The 16,733-nt window shown below is 45.4% G+C and overlaps 1 protein-coding gene across 3 annotated transcripts in view; it reads right to left on the bottom strand.

Annotated features, from left to right (window-relative positions):
* Window positions 1–16,733, bottom strand: part of CAMTA1 (calmodulin binding transcription activator 1) — a 713,455-nt gene continuing 696,722 nt past the window's right edge. For 2 of the 3 annotated variants that reach the window (XM_081017106.1, XM_081017107.1), the window contains 2 exons: window positions 15,727–15,757; window positions 1–3,913 (listed from right to left, as the gene is read on the bottom strand). In XM_081017106.1, the coding sequence (XP_080873232.1) occupies window positions 3,881–3,913; window positions 15,727–15,757 (64 nt within the window). In that variant the 3' untranslated portion in view covers window positions 1–3,880. The remainder of the gene's footprint in view (window positions 3,914–15,726; window positions 15,758–16,733) is intronic. The other variant, XM_081017105.1, reaches the window with a different exon arrangement.

Genomic DNA, 16,733 nt, shown 5'->3' with positions numbered 1-16,733 from the left:
TGGGGAAATTTTCTTCATTTTTAATTTACAGCAGAAAGAATATAAAGCATTCAGAAAACATTTTCCATATTTTAAGGGCAATTCAAAACATTTTGCATGGTTCCAGCAGCTGAGTTCTTCAACAGATCCATTGATTCAGTGATGCTTTTAACATGCACAGTTACAAAAATAAAACTTACAAAAAGAGACATCTATACTAGGTTTACATGCAAGTCTCGGGGACCCCCCCTCCCCTCTGTTTGGGCGCCAACTGCTGTGTGGAACTGCCATTAAGCGTGCAACCATAGAGGGGGTTCATGTTATATTCTTTATTTCGTTCACACAGGATCGTTCGTTTCACACGTGATGTCACACAAAGGAGCAATTCTGGGTTTGGGGGAGACATACAAGAGGGTCCTGGACTCAGGCGCTCAGGCACCTCAATGATTCAGGAAGGTGGCCCCGAGAGGGGTCTTCCTGTTTCTAACTGAGTCCCGCAACCCAGGAAAGGGCAAGCAAAATATTTTTATTTATTTTAAAAAAACTGATATACTGTCTTGGGAGCGTTCTCAAACCAAACATGCCCGAGGTCATTGATATGCCCAAAGGTGATGGCCCTGATTCAGCAAGGCCTTTTGGCACGTGTCAAACTGGAATAAACACACAGGTTGTTCCAACAAGGACCCCACCTGGAGCTCTCTGAGGAACAAGGGGAGGGGGGAAATGACAGCCGTAACTCTCAGCCTGCCTTGTAGGTCCCAAGCAAGGGCTTCTTGCTCCAGCCTTGGCAGCACCCTGAGAGCCAGGCTGAAACTCGGTCAACGCAACACCAAGCCTGCGGATCTGGAAGGGTTGAAGCGGAAACACCTCAAGGTAGCCCTGACTCTGAAGAACCCCCTTTTAGGACAAACGGAGGGGACAGGCTCCCAAAATCGCCACTCGGGTCATGACTGGTGAGGACGGAAAGCAACAAGGGTCAGCCCAAAATGAGACAACAAGCGCACCGTTTGAAAATGGCAAGCAGAGGGTGCTGCCAAGTTGGCGCCTGCTTCTGGCTCCTTGCTCCTCTTTGCCCCCCTGTGCAAAGGGCCCAGGAAGCCCAGGGCTGGCCTGAGAGGGCAGCAGCAGAAGCTGAGGTCTCCTCTGCCCGCCTGCCCAGCTTTGGGCTTTTCTGTGTTTCCCCCCTTTACTGAACTGGGCCACAAAACAGCACTTAACAAACGTACAGAGGGGTCTAAGCAGGAGCTTCAGCACACACACCGCAGTTATTTTTCAGTCTTGGCAGTGAAATAAAGGAATTAAAAAAAGAGAAAGAGAGAGATATACAATTTCAATGAGAGAAAAGGCACGGAGAGCTCTGACCCCAGGTTGGCTTTTGTCTTTCTTTTCGCTTTTGTTGCCACAATCTTTGTGTGTTTTAACTCTTCTTTTATAAAGACACCAGTTTAAAAGCTTCACAGAATTGTGAGTATTTTTAGGCTTCACAACAAGCCTCTGAGCAAAGACTACACATTGCATCTGGTGGCTGGGATCAAGCAAGAACAATTACTCTTCCATAAAGCAAAATGCCTAGAGAGGCCAGGCCAAGCGACCAACCCACTGGCAACGTTTCAACTGGCACTAGCAGGATACAGGGCATGGGGGGGGGAGGCGTGCGGGATGGACGGAGGTAGCCAGGCAGAGCTGGACGGGCAGGCTGGCGGCCCCCCGCCGCCACCTCTGACCTGAGCTACACCCAGTCAAAAGCCAAAATAATCCATCTGACTTCAGGCGCAGCGGAGTGTAGTTAAAAAATCAAGATTTGCCCACCCCCTCACCCCTCACCCCCACTTCCCAGCGTCTACATTTCACATCAGCTTCCATATCGAAATGACTCTTCTAAAACAGATTTCTTTGGCTCCTGTCTATGTGGAAATAGCAATATACCATGACACCCCTACAAAACCTGCTTGCATCTTTTAAACTTTTACTCTTTTTTTAAAATTTTGTGCAATTTTTAGTACATTGTCTGACTTCCAGCAGGAAATATGGATATGTGAAACATATTTTTTTTCTACTTTCATACTATTTCTTTTTCTTTTATTTTTTATTTTTTATTTTATGTTCATTCTAAGTGTTCTTTATTGGAGTGAGAGTGTATGGTGTTAAGCTAGATACAATTTTGTATTCTTATGATTATCTGCTTTGCAAAATAACTTAATTTTTCTTAAGCAATATTAGCATTCACTTTACTTGGCACCATTGGCAAAAAAAGGAGAAATTAAATAAAATATTAAAAAGGTAACCAAGAAGGTTAAAAGAAATTTAAATAAACTCCTGGTAGCCAAAATCAAATGTAAACATAACTCTTTTTTTAAAAGTAATGTTACTTTGCCGTTTTTTTCCTAAGTCTAAATACATTTTAGCTCTTCTGCTTCTGCAGTTTAGTCATGCGTTAGCAAAATGTTCTTCTAAAGAACATTTAAAATAAAGTTTCTTATAGTGAAATAAAGTTTTTTTTGTTTCATTTTACAGACCATAAGCCACTAATGCTTTGCTTTTTCATGTCTTCTTTTTGTCCTTGAATTCATGCACATCTGTTTTAGTATATACAATATGTACAAACATCCACACTCTTCTCGCTCATTCAGACAAAACTATACAAATACGCAAATTTCTCTTGCCAAGTTATTGACCCTTTGTGAATAAAATAGTTAGCAATTAATCAATATATTCCCTTTCAAATATTTATTTCTCATTTCCATTTCTACCTTCTCTCTATGTACAGAAACTGCCTAGGTTTTCTTTTTTTTTTTTTGAGATGAAATAGCCAAAACAAGAGATTTACTGGCCGGAATGCAGCACCCGACTGCTCGCTCCCTTCGGTGGTAGAAATGTCCAGTCAGCTTATTTGCATGTGACTCTTCGGTCGAACAAGAGGTCTGCAGGTTACCAAAATGCTTTACAAATCATCATTGTTATTAAAGAAGTAAAAATCTTGCGTGAAGTAAGGCCAGAAAATAAAGTGCCAAATATGAGAAGTGCATATGGCAGCTGAGATACTTGAAGGCTCGAGAAAGAGAGAGAGAGAGAGAAAGAGAGAGAGAGCACAAGAGAGAGACAGAGAGACAGAGAGAAAGAAAAAGGAAAACCACCGAACCAAAAGGATCTTTTTGCTTGAGCTGCTCACCCATTCTCTCTCCCCCGCCCCGCACCCCACCCTCTTGCAAAATACCCGTTTGCCTTAAAAACACTGACAGCTTTCTGGGAAAAGTCCCACGGGATACATTTAAAACCAGCAGATCTAAAAAGTTGCAGAGAGAGATTCGATGAAGAACAAAAAGACACAGGTGTGCAAAGGAGGTGATGGAGGAGGGAAGATGGAGGCCCCGCGCAAGACGGAAGGAAGGTGAGCAGCGCCTTTCCACAGGGAATCCCAACGGTTCCGGGTCTTGGAGATGATTGACAGGTGCAGGAATAGCATTCTTGGGTTGTGGGGTTTTTGCTTTTTTTGGTATTATTATTTGTACAGTTCCACACATTGTTTGTTTTGTTTTAATACAGCCCTATATGAAAAGGATAATTAATTGCTTCTCTTTTTTTTCATATTTGAGAGGAACGAAGCAACTCATGAAAACGCCTTCCGGGTGTCACTTTCCCCCCCATGATCCAACCAAAGATTTGAGTTCCAAGATGTCTTGCTGAACAAATTAAAAGTTGTCCATGAAAGTGCAAATGTAATGACTAAACATTACCATTAAAATCCTGCAGCCGAAATTCTCGGCACTGCAGTCAGTTTCTTTTTTTTTTTAATAATTTTTTTTTTGTAGTTGTTGCATGTTTCTGCTAAAAACAGAAAATGAAAACAGTCTGAAAAGCAATGTCACATTGCTACGGGATGCTGCCGCCGCCGCCTCTTTCTTCAAGTTCCTTGGCCTTTTTCAATTCTTTCGCTCTGAAATGAAAGAAAAGGGAAAATGGGGGAAAGGTATGACGTTTCTGTTTCCAAAACCCTTGGTGTGAAAAATGAAAAGGCATTATGCATTTTTTTATTGTTATTTTTTGGCAGAGGAAGTAACCACCTCATTTTTCTCCCATATTTTACTAATAATTTAAGAAAAGAAAGAAATTAAATGTATCCAGTTGTCACAAAAGGCAAGTGTCATTTGAAGCAGCTTCTAGGAAAAAGCTGGGGGGGGGGGGAAGAATAGCTTGAGCTCTGAAAAGACAGAAGATCTATCTGCAGACTGGTAGTTCCCATGTCTAGAATATATGCCAGTCACCTGTTCTGGATGCTGCTATGCTTCTTCTGAAATAACAGGTTTGCAGTTTGGGAGTGCTTATGGATCCACCTTTGTCCCCAGAAGCTCAGGAGGCCTCAGGAGCTAGGAATGTCTTTTACCAGCCTTGTTGGTGTGTCAAATACAGACGTTCTTGGACAGGGACAATCTGGCCATGGTGATTTATGCATTGGAAGCCTCAATACTTGATTACTGCAATGCATCTACGTGGAGCTACCCTCAGGCCTTGTCTAGAGGCTTCAGCTGGTTCCAAACACTGTGGCTAGACTTGTTGGGGGTCTGACTGTCGCCAGCACAAACCTCTGGTGCTCAAGTTTGTACTGGCTGCCCATTCGCAACCTGGCCAGTTTCAAGATTCTTGTATTAATTTACAATGTGTTTTAAGAATTTGGCTGCAAGACACCTGAAGGATGGCCTAATCCCTTATATCCCTGTTCGATCACTGAGGTCTTTGGGGGGCATCACTGTTAGCAGTCCCATGTGGCTCAGATGCATGTAGCCGCACATTTAGCGTGGGCCCAATTTTATGAAACTCCTAATTGCAGTCAGACAGGTCCCCTGCCTACTGAACTTCTGGCATCTACTAAAAATATTTTTTTAATCCCAGCTGGTCTTTTAATTGAAGTTTGATTTTATAGTTTTAACTGGTTTATACTTTTTGTATTGCTTATTTGTAAACTGCTTAGACTATTGTAGTTAAGTAGTATATAAATGAATTGTTCAAATAAAAAACATTTAAATGTACATTAAAAAAAAAAATCCAGAGAGGTGGTGGTGCTTGATCCATATTGGAATCCCAGTAGGTAGCACGTAATGGTCTGTGTGCTTTTAACCCTTTGCCTTCTGCTGTGATCCCAATCAGGACCCTATACCTGCAGTTTGCATGGAGGAATAAAGCTCTCATCTAAACAAACAGGTGTTTTCGCCCAAATTCCCTGCTGCTCACCAAGCAAGGTTCCTGATCTGGATTGCCCCTTCAGACACATGGCATTTTGTGTAAAAAAGACCAGCTACACGTAAAATCTACAGCTATGTAGTGGTAGCAACATGGCAAGGGCTTCTTGTCTCTCCCTCAGCCCCACCTCTGGTCAAAAGCTGGCCAAGATAAGTTCAACATAAAGACCAGCCTTTCTCCTGAACCTTCTGTTGCAGTCAGCTGCATATGTAGGATCTCAAGGTATGCACAGGAACTCTCCATGAGACCAAGAATGATGCTCATTTCAAGGTGGGTTCAGACAACCTGCTCACAACCAGCTTGGCCATCTTTGCTGGACAGCGAGCATGCTGAAGGGATGAAAATATCATCTAGCAATGCACCTCCACTGGCTGAAGCCATGGGCAAGTTGTCTAGCGCCAACTGAAATTGTCAGACGAGTAACTCTTCCTGGTGATGGACTTATCCTGTCTTTTCTCTCTTTATGTGCCTCTGTTAGAGACAACACTGGTCTGCCAGGCTTCCCAACTGGCTCCTTGGCCAAGACAGAGGTTGGAATGACCTTTCCTTTTTTGCCCCATGAAGCTAGAAACCTTTCCCTCTCTTTTATAGTTCTTGTCACTGTCCACAAAGCCCTTTTGTCAAGCGTCTTCCCACCTCTCTCTTGACTTGCAACCTGGCCGGTTAGGCATACCATGTTCACAGTGAGTTGAGGCAATAGACATGTTAAATTCAGAAAGAGGAGATACATGTGTCAGGCCAGGCGTGCTTTTCCCATGCAAAGCCCACATTTTCCCATTGTGGACCCATTCACTGAGGTAGAAGACCCACCTGCTATGGGGTCTCATTGAGGACATGCATGATCAATCGAAGCTGGTGGCTCCTTTGCAGACATGCTGAGTCATGCAAAGTCTAGGCTAACAGAGCACTTCTGCTGGAGTGGAGGGGATGCAAGTCATGCTTTGTTGGCACCATCTGTCATCATCAGCATGCAGTGCCTGGACTGGTGGAGACCAGTTGCCATTGTCTGGAAAATGCATGCGGATTCTCGCCACATTCCACATTTGCGCGAGTACAGATGTCATCTAGAAATTTACACAACGCCTTCCTTGGGACCAAATCAGGTGGCTGACTTGCTTGAATGCTGAGGTTTAAACACCAGACCAACTACTTAATGGATAGACAATTGTTGACTCTTGAGGTATTAAGAGCTTTGTGATGCTCCTTAGCTGAAATGGATGTACACTCTAGAGCTGCAGTTTCTGATGTGACAAGATGTAACAGTGGCCTTTAACGTGAACCTCACCTCCATATACCTGTGCAGACTCAACTTGATGTAATGGATGTGTTGGCGATAGATGGGTGGCTCCTTGCTGTCTAGGCTTGCTGGCTGCCTGCAACCAGGTTGGGCTAGAGATGGATCAGGCCCCTTTTTCTGTGTGGGTGCTGGGGCAGGGGAGTGATACTAACTTGCTTTGAGCAACTGTTTCAAACACAGGTAGGTTTAAAATAATTTTATGCTTTGTTGGAAACACTATATCCAGTTTTACAACTATGTGCAGACTACTAAATCGATAATATATAGTGCTAATGAAATTGCAGGTTCAATACAACCATGACGCCACCAGCCAAAATCGCATCCTTCCTCTCCTTCCTCCTCGATGCAAAGACACTTCTCCCCGTTTTGCAAAAGACCCAATATTCCAATTTATCGTATTCAGCAAAATTTATATACCATTAGTCAAATCTCCTAATATTGCTCCCACTTGCTTTTGATTGTGTTGCTATTTTCTCTTATTTTGCAAAAAACATTAAGCTGCAAACATCTGAAGAGCACTTTGACTTTTCTGGGATATGTTCAGAAAAAGGCCTCCCATCCCAGCAGACCTTGGCTATGTTCTCGAACTATCCTACCATTTCAATGGAGATGGTGGTGAGGCTCAACAGGCCTAGCCAGCACTCCATGGAAGGGGAATGCACACCCTCAAACCTATCCCCCAATCTTCTGCAGCAGTAGGAAGGAAGTTTGGAGACCACTTAGGCCATTCTGAATAGGAGACACTGGCATGTTCTTCCTCCCAAATGGATAGGCATAAAAATATCCCTTCCACCCACTCTCTCCAATGTTTCATTGTGCAATCCTATTCACACTTACACCCGTGTAAGCACCGTGGAGAAAAACTGTGATTTACTGATGAAGAAGCACAGGAATCAACTACAAGATACAGTAGCAAGAGAAATCTGGTTCAAATATAGTTGAAAACACCCTGATTAGTTGAAAAGTCTAAAAAGTGGAGTGGGTATTTGTACACTTAGTGGTCAAACCCCGAGGCATGAAGATTACACTACAACAGAGGCAGACATCCAGACACCATAGAGTTAAACAAGCCCCACACAGAGCAGAATACTGAGTGGGATCTTCCATCTCCTTTCCCCATTCTAATCTGATGAGGGTTGGGCGGTTGCTTCCAGTAGCACCCAGAGCATCTTACTTGTGGGATAGAAGCTTCATTTACAATTTAGATGATATGGATGCAGCTGAGAACTTTAAACTAGAAACACTTTCACTGTGCATCCTTTCAATAAAGGATGTGGTCACACCCCCACACCCCGCTGCCAAGTAGATGCCTCACTCCCCCTCCAAGCAGAGAATTTCCTTTGCTGCTTTCTTTGATGAATCACAAGGGGGTTGCATAACATATTGAAGAAGCAATGGCAGAAGCAGAAGCCCTGAAAAGCCACCTGCGGACAAAACCCTCTGCCCAATTATCCACCTCCCCACCCCAACTTCAGATGACGATATTGTGAGCAAAATGAGTTAGGTCTAGTTAGGCGGGGAAAATAACTTTGTAAGAGCAGAGAAATGGCTGAGTGAGTAAAAAGCACATTGCAAAGCTGTCTTGCATCACAGTGGACTCCAAAATGCCCAGCCAAAGAAATGCTGGATGAAGTGGACAGCAGAACTGGTTGGGGCAATGCGAAAGGTCAGAAACTGACCGGTGAAGGAAAAGGAGCAGAGGGTGGCAGTGGAGTGGGTGGAGCCCCAGGGTGGGACTTTAGAATCAGTTACCTGTTTCTCTTAGAGCAGTAATGGCTCGTGGGAAATTTGGGAAATGGGGGCTCCTCCCTTTTTCCAGATCTCTCATTTGGGTTGCAAAGCAAAAAGAGAGAGAAGGCCCAATAAGAGAGACACCCCAGAGCATGTGGCCTGCAACTTAACACACTGATTTGTACTTCGAAAGAATTCAGCTCCTGAAAGAGGCAAACGGAACAAGATTACTTTGGAAATGGTGGCTGTGGCTGCCTTGACGCAGACCACATGTGATGCGTTATTTTCTCATCCCTGCTCTTTTGGACAAGTTTAGACAAGTGGTGACGGGTGTCTTAAGTCACATGGACTTCTTGAGAACTGGGCTGCAGCAACCCTTTCTCCCTCCCTTCTTCAACAGGGCCTCCCCAGCCTAATTCCAGGCCAAACTTCCTCTTCCTACCCCTCTTCTTTGTGTAGTGAAAGGCATTTGTCTGCTGGCTGTTTCCCTCCCTCCCAGCCTTTCAGAGTTTCTCAACAGTTCCTCCTACTGCTCCTATTACTGGCTTCTCTCTGTGCTCCCACCTGCCCTGCCTCCTTGGGTGGCTTTATTGCACTTAACCCCAGATTGGCTTTCCAACAACAAATCCACCATTCTCTTTAGCCTCACTCTTGCCCTTTGAAAGTCTCTCCCTGGTGTTGTTTCCACCTCACCGATGGATCTCAGGCCCTGATGCTGCAGGGAGATGCTGGATTTGCCCAAGGCATGAGAAGTCCAGGTTAAACAAGAAAGAAAGAAAGACACCATCTAACTATGCACTCTCAAGGTGGCACAAGAACTGGGAAACTGATGAGACTTCAGAAGAAACCAAAAATCCAGTGTCACATATAAATGGCTAGTGGTTAATTCAGGTTTCAAACATAGTAAGAGACATACTTACCAAAACACACTATTGTCAGTACTCAGTCACCCTTATTGAATATAGCAATGAATATACTACAACCTGTTTAAATACAGATGCTGCTATCAGTGGGACCACTCCCAGGTCTGGAAAATTTATCTTTGCACCTGAGGAAGCTGCACAGCAGAGAAAGCCAATGGGTTGCCCTTCAGAAAATATTGGACTCCAATTCCCCCTAGCCAGGATAGCCAAAAGTTAGGGATGATGGGAGTTGGGATCCAGCAAAATTGGGTGGGGGAACCATGTTGGTTACCCCCCACTCAATAGAGAACTGTGAAAACAGCAGCTCTGAAAGGTTTGCCTGTGGGAACCCTTCAGACATGTCCTTCATGGAGCTGTTAAGATGTACACTTTGGCTAGAGAGGTCTTTTTTATTCAACCATATTCATGAGAGGGCTGTACATATAAGGAAACTTACTCACTGAACATAGTATATATATCTTTTTGCCAATTGCCCATTTTTCTTCTTTAACATGAAATGGCAGCAACAGCTAAGCCTGCTTTGACATGCAAAAGTGCAAGGAACCCCTTATACAGCTATGACAGATGTTCCCTGAGCAGCCCCCAAGCTGTGGGGCCAAGACAGTGTTGCCTTGCCAGCGGGAAACCCCACCCCTTTCCCAATTAGAAATGTCTCACACAGCTGAGCTACATGCTTCCCTCCTCCACTGCTTCCAGGGAATGCCCTGTGTGCAAGTGAAGGGGCCAGGACCCCATTCCTGTGCAAAGCTCACAGGGCAGTGCCAGAGCACCATTGCACTAGTATGGAAGGGTCACCACTGGCAGAGGAACCATGAAACCCCATTGCAGGAGCTCTGGAAACAGCCATGCTGAACTACAGATCAGATCCCAGCTAAGGCTTCTCCACTCCAGGTCAGAGCTGTGGACAGCTATTCCTGTATCCAGACCAGCAGTGCATATTCTCAAGCCCAAAGATGCCTTGGAGGTCAGTCACTGGAACTGAGAGCTGGAGCAGGCAGACCGTAGTGCTCTGTTGAGCAGGCAGAGTAAGAAAGCCCAGAGTCCCAGGACTTATGTTATGTCTGTCCAATCCAGAGGCTTCATCTAGCCAGCCGATCACACTGACTCTGAGGCTTATGCATGCACACACATATACATACTCATGGATGGGTTATTAGGTTAGGCCCAGGTTTCAAACCTCAAAATCTTCCTATGCATTGTGACTCCATGTCATGGCAAAAGCAGCTGCTGCAGCATTTGCCCACTCCTGAACCAGGACAGAGACCTGGACAAGAGAAGCCAGACTAGGCCTGCCTCAGAGCTTCTAACTGAAAGAGGCCAGCTGTGTGAGCGCTTTGTGCTGTGAGGTGAATGGGGGCTGTACAAATTCTCATGGCAACTGGGAAGGAGCAGCAGCAGCATTCAGAGATGTGAGTGTGTCCCGCACATGCACAGCAACGGCAGTCGCAGCCGCAGCAGGTGTGGCCTTGTATAGGAGGGCAGAGCAGCAGCAGCTCTCTCTTGTTTGCTCTTGTGGGGAAATCAAAGTAGCAGAGATGGTCAAGGCCGCCTGAAGCAGAAGTCCTGGGGGTTGCAACGTGAGGAGGAGGTGGAGGCACAGGAGTGGGTCTGGGCTGACATGAACCATGCTAAAAACAGGTGCCCAAAGCCACCTGAACATGCAACCACCCAATTCTCCCTGAAGGGACGGACCATGGCACAGGTGGCTCCTATTCCTCACCTCCACACACCTTTGTCCCTGGCTCAGAATGCCCAGGCAGAGTAGATCCATTTGAAACAATAGACATGGCTAAGTTAGGACCATTAATTTTCATTATTATATTTATTTATATCCCACCTTTTTCCCTGACAGGGACTCAAGGCAGCTTACACAGAAGTAGAAACAACAGCCTATGCTGAGTAAAACTTATTTGATGGGTGGGGTATAAATAAAATCATCATCATCATCATCATCATCCAACATTCTCACATAGTGTTTTTATCTCCATTTTGATCTGCATATTCACTCCCCATTTTATATTTTCATTTTGCATAAAACTGCTGATTTGGATTCCCGGGCTTTTCTGAATCCTGGATACCTTCAACAGCGGGTGATCCATCTCCCGACATTGGACTATACAACTGTTGTTAAGGCGCCTGGGAAAGCAGGAATTGTCAAGTAGGAGACTTGGGAGTTCATCTAGCTGTTTTCCTACTCCTGAGATGAACAGAGAGAAGTGGGAATCCTATACTATGCCCCAAGTGACATACATGGTTGGTAGCAAGGAGAGGGAGAGACAAAAAGAGAATGGGACACCTGTTGCTACTGGGTTATCTTACAAGGTTGGTGCGCCATGGCAAGTCCAGATTTGGTGCTGATTTGTGTGGAAGTGCCCTGTGGTTGCCAGTGAGATTAAAGCTCTCGCTTCCCTTCAACAAATCTGCAAAATTACTGAAGGACGTGATTGGACTCTCCTCCACCCGCCTAAATAGAACATAGTTGAATAACTAAAATGGTATTTTGGGGTTCACCCCCTAGAATGCTTTTAGGTCAGCTGTCAGATCAAGATCCTTTGCAAAGCAAAGATCCATATTACAGATGCTCAGCTGATGGCCAAATGTAGCAGCTTTCATGGCTTTTGTTGGGAAGTGGCTGCCTGCACTTACTACTAGGAAAGACTCTGCCTCCTGCCGCAAGGCCTCCCTCTCAGAACTTTGGGGGGCTCTCTCTTACTGTGCCTGCCTTTATGTGTTTCTGAGTCAGCCCCAGGCTCTGGACTCTCATGTCCCCCTCTCTCATCAGCACTGTGAGTTTTCTCTTTGCTCACCCCCTAGGTGCCTAGTCCTAGCAGCAACTGTTTCTACCTGTCAGAGCAGCTGTCCTAACACCTCCCTTCACAAGCTGTGCTATGGGGCTGCTCCATGGACACAGTCCTGAAGCTATTTATCATGCCTCTAAGGCCTGGCTGATAGGGACGCGGGTGGCGCTGTGGGTTAAACCACAGAGCCTAGAACTTGCCGATCGGAAGGTTGGCGGTTCGAATCCCCGTGATGGGGTGAGCTCCCGTTGTTCAGTCCCTGCTCCTGCCAACCTAGCAGCTCGAAAGCACGTCAAAGTGCAAGTAGATAAATAGGTACCGCTCCGGCGGGAAGATAAACGGCGTTTCCGTGTGCTGCTCTGGTTCGCCAGAAGCGGCTTAGTCATGCTGGCCACATGACCCAGAAGCTGTCTGCGGACAAACGCCGGCTCCCTCAGCCTACAGAGCGAGATGAGCGCACAACCCCAAAGTCGGTCACAACTGGACCTAATGGTCAGGGGTCTCTTTACCTTTAAGGCCTAGCTGAACTGAGAGACACCCCACGTCCCCCTTGCATGCTGGGAATTCTCCTCACTTTGCAGCCCTGTAAAAATTGCCAGGCGAAGGGAGAGAATGAGGTGGTGCAGCGGCATTTTTTACTGTAGGATACCAAACATGGCATCATCAACAAACTTAAGGGACAATCAGTAAACAAACATGTTGCTTTTTCTTTTTTTCAAATCCCAGCTCGGCAGCACACAACTGTTTTAAAGGTATTGTATAAAAGGGAAAGCTCCCTCACCATTACCAAATGTGCCAGTAGATTTTGTAACGGGAGAGTCAAATGGCATCAAAATGGGTTCCACTGTCCAAAACTGGTGTCCACACCGCAGTGAACAGACCCTGCCATTCACACACACTTGTTACAAAGTGTGTTCACATAGGCGTGAGGTGACTCTCCAGCCCCTTTCAAAAGCAATTCTTCTGCATCAGTCCAGCCTTGCATTTGTGAATGGGAGGCTTCCTTGCCCACAGTACTGAGGCAGTGGACAGACTTCCATTTGCTCAGCATCCATGCACTTCCATCACTGGATTGTGAAGCCATACACACACAATGGTGTCAGCCACAACCCACATCTTTCCAGTAGTTTCTTGAGAAATACTGTATTTGATGGTGTTTTGATGGTGGGGTGAGAAATTATCTTGCTGGGGAACTTTAGGATTCCAACACAGAACTACATGCCAAAGAGTTCCCCGAGTAGAGGGAATGGCTATTAATCCAATTAAAAAACTACCATGTAGCTAATAAACTCCTACTAGACAGCCACAGAAAGAAATGTGACAAGCTCAACACCTGCAACAGGATAGGAAGACATATTCTGGGAAGATGTGGTCACCACTTGAGATGTAAGACTTTCAGAATTGTTGTGGGGTGTGTGGTTTTGTTTTGTTTTGTTTTGAGGAGAGGGCTTTTTCTGGACAAACATCAGTGGGTTTGTTCACACCAGAGTTTATTGTGTGTTTGCAGCTGTTTGCTTTCCCATTTAATTTGTATTATCCACATGATGTTACCCTCAAACACCAATCCTTTCCCAACACAGGGGGAATGTGACGTTAGTGGAAATTGGGCTCCAAACTACTGCACTTGGAACTGCAAACTATTTATTTAGGGGTGGGCAGATCTATTTTCACTTTCTGCTACTCACCTTTCCATGCTCAGTACTATCTCAATACCATCATTTCTTTTCCAGTCATATTCTTAATTATTTTCACTGCACTCCCGAATAGTGTACAGCCGTGTGGTTTTTTCCCTTTTGATCTCTCAAATTTGCACAAAACCAGAAAACTGTACAAGCAAACCACACACACACACACAAATCTGCACCAAATACTGAACAGTATTAATCTCAAAGTATGTGCTGAAAACATACAATTGTTTTCTTTTCTGGCACACTCCTGAATGGAGGAGTGTAGCCTTAGATATTTTCTTTTGATCCTTCAGATTTGCACAAAGTCAGAAAGCTACAAAAGTGTGTGCTAAGAATTAAAAATTGCCTGCCCAGTTATCTGTACACATGCCCTGTCAGTATTTATTCGGCACAACTGAATCAGCAAATTAGAAGGCAGGGAAAAATGCAAAAGGGAATGCTTACTGACATGAACAAGAAAGATAAAAGTTCTTCCTCATAGGCAAATTCATGTATATGCAGCCGTGGACTAATTCAAATGTGGGGCGGGGGGGGGAGTGCATTAACAGCTCAATAATGCTCAGTTGTGGACAAACCCCATGATTAAGCCACTAAAGGACTCAGCAGAGAATGGAAAGAAAGCTATACAAGAAATCTTAAGGATGATTTTCTTCATCGCTGCTGCCAGCTTCGAGGAGGAATGTTGCCATTGAATCTTGCTGGCTACTCTGATATGGTTCACATTGTAAAATAATGATATAACTAAAAGAATATATGAAATAAAATCTCATATCTGAGGCAGTCCCAAGAACAAGATGCCCAACAAACTGCAAGATTGGCTGGGTGGAGAACAGACCCCACAACAAATGAGGAACAAGGACAGCATAACCTGTAACTGTGCAGAAAGCAGGTAAGATGAGGTGCTTGGTCCTCCAGGGTCTTCCCCAGCACTGCTGCTGCTGGAGATGGAGATGGACATTCTGCGTGCAAAGCATGTGCTCTCCTGCTCCAGACACATGAAACTACCTGATTGTAAGCCAGGCAGTGGATCCTCCTTGCTGCTCAGTGCTGCCTGCTCTGATTGGCAGCAAGGGCTCTGCCGAGTCTCTTTCCCAGTCCTGCAATCCAGCAGCTCACATCCAGCCCTCCACTCTTTAGCCCCTACATTTCCACTGACTTTCAGAAGTCATTCATGGAGCAAGATGTCAGCTTTGTAAGGACATGGAAGGAAAAGAGAGCCTGCATGATGCCAATGCAGTTGTGCGTGTTGCTCTCAGGTCAGACCTGGGCTGCCTGATCCAGGCTGGGGGCTTCTCCCAGATTCTGAACTACAGTAGACAGCAGCTACGGTTAGGCTATCAGTATTCATCAAATCCATAGACTTCATACTACCTGCCAACGGCAAGGGCGGATCCTGTGCCTTTAGAGGGGCCGCCCACCCATGATGTTTAACTTGGCTGAGCCCTCATCCCCCAGCACCCCAGTTCCTGATTCCTGGCCTGAAGTGCTGAGAGCCAGCGCTTCCTAGGCTAGAGCAGGAAGCTCTCACTCCTTTCTTCCCTCCTGGCAGAAGAGGAGAAAGTCTGTTCAACAAAGTATTGAGGCCTTGCGCTGGATGGAGCCTCGCTTTCAGGCTATGGGCAATTTTGTATAGACAGCAGATACCGTCCACAGAGAATGTAGCTAGGTAGGCTCAGTACAGCTGCTCCTGGGGGTGGGGGACCATGGGACAGAGATTTCTGCCCCATTCCCTCTCATTGATCAGCATGCCCCATGATGGATGGACAGGAGTGTTCCCTCCCCACCCCTGCTCCGTTCATGCATCTGTAACAGCTACTGCAGGTAGTACGAAGCAGCGGTGTTAGTAACCGCAACAGTTAGTTGTGGCATGGTCAGTTTCCCCGATTCAGAGAGAATTCAATGGATGTGAAACTTCATGGTCATCATCTCAGCTGCAGCCCCATGCAAGCAAGCAGAAAGCAAAGAGAGAGAGACATATATATGTGTGTGTATATATGTATATATATATAGTGAGATATATATAGATATATCATTTTAAATGGAAGAGAAACAGTCCAGCAGGCAGCTAAACTCACCCTTTTGTACCGCCTATGGTCCACCAGAGGGCTTCAGATGCGCAAAACGATAGCAAAGAGCTATTAGCATATAGATGGCAACAGGTAGACACCTTTTATTCAACAGCTTCAGATCAAGGAGGATAGGCAAGCTGCCTGCTCTGGGGAAGGGAGAGGGAGAGGAGAGGGTGGCCATGGTGGGGGTGTCAGATCTCAGGGGCCAGCTTGCAACAACCTACATACTGGGAGGGTGGGGCTGGTTGAGTAGCACCATACAATATTGAGCAAAACCCAAAGGCGGGTCTATTTTATTGGAGCTGGGTGGGAAGTAGCATTGAGGTTCCAAGACCCTCCTTCTCTGACTCAGAAGACTAGAACAAGTTTTCTTAGAAAGACTTTGTGATAATCAGAAAGAAGGTGTTCCTTAACTGTAACCCCAGGGATATGGTGGGCTACGAACGCAGCAAGAAGTATCCAAGCCGTTGTCAAAACCTTGTAGCCATCTTGGCTCACTGACCAAAACTTCACTTTCTTACCAAGGTTCAAATTAAGTAATGAAAATCCATTAATCAGAATCAAAATTCTGATTAACAACAGATTCAACAGAAGGGTGCTGGCCACTTTTCCAAAGGGCCCCCTTCCCTCTGCTTCTTGATCCCAATATGCCGTTTTGCCACCTGAGGTGTTTTCTGCTGGAAAAAGCTAGTCATGCCTTATTACTTGTTTCAAAGCCAAACTAGTCATTTCCTGTGCACAGGATGTGAAGAAACACCAGCAGATGGGGCTACAGGTATGACATCTGGACTGCCAATTGGTAACCTGCTAGCCCCTGGTGTACATCCTTAAAAAGTGCTGTCAAGTTCAAAGCATATTCAGGGCTTATCCAAACTTCCTCTTGTTCCGCTGCTTTCCTCTGGGGAAAACCGCTCTTTAGCACTTAATGGGAGTGCAATTTGGGTTTTCTCTGGACTGAAGTTTGCTCTGATTTAGAGCTAGGCAGTGGGTTTTCCGTAGGAAAGGAGTGAGAC

Source organism: Podarcis pityusensis (assembly GCF_964106645.2).
Source record: "Podarcis pityusensis genome assembly, chromosome: 8".
NCBI classification, from domain to species: Eukaryota; Metazoa; Chordata; class Lepidosauria; order Squamata; family Lacertidae; genus Podarcis; species Podarcis pityusensis.
This window is presented reverse-complemented; position numbering and strand designations above follow the sequence as displayed.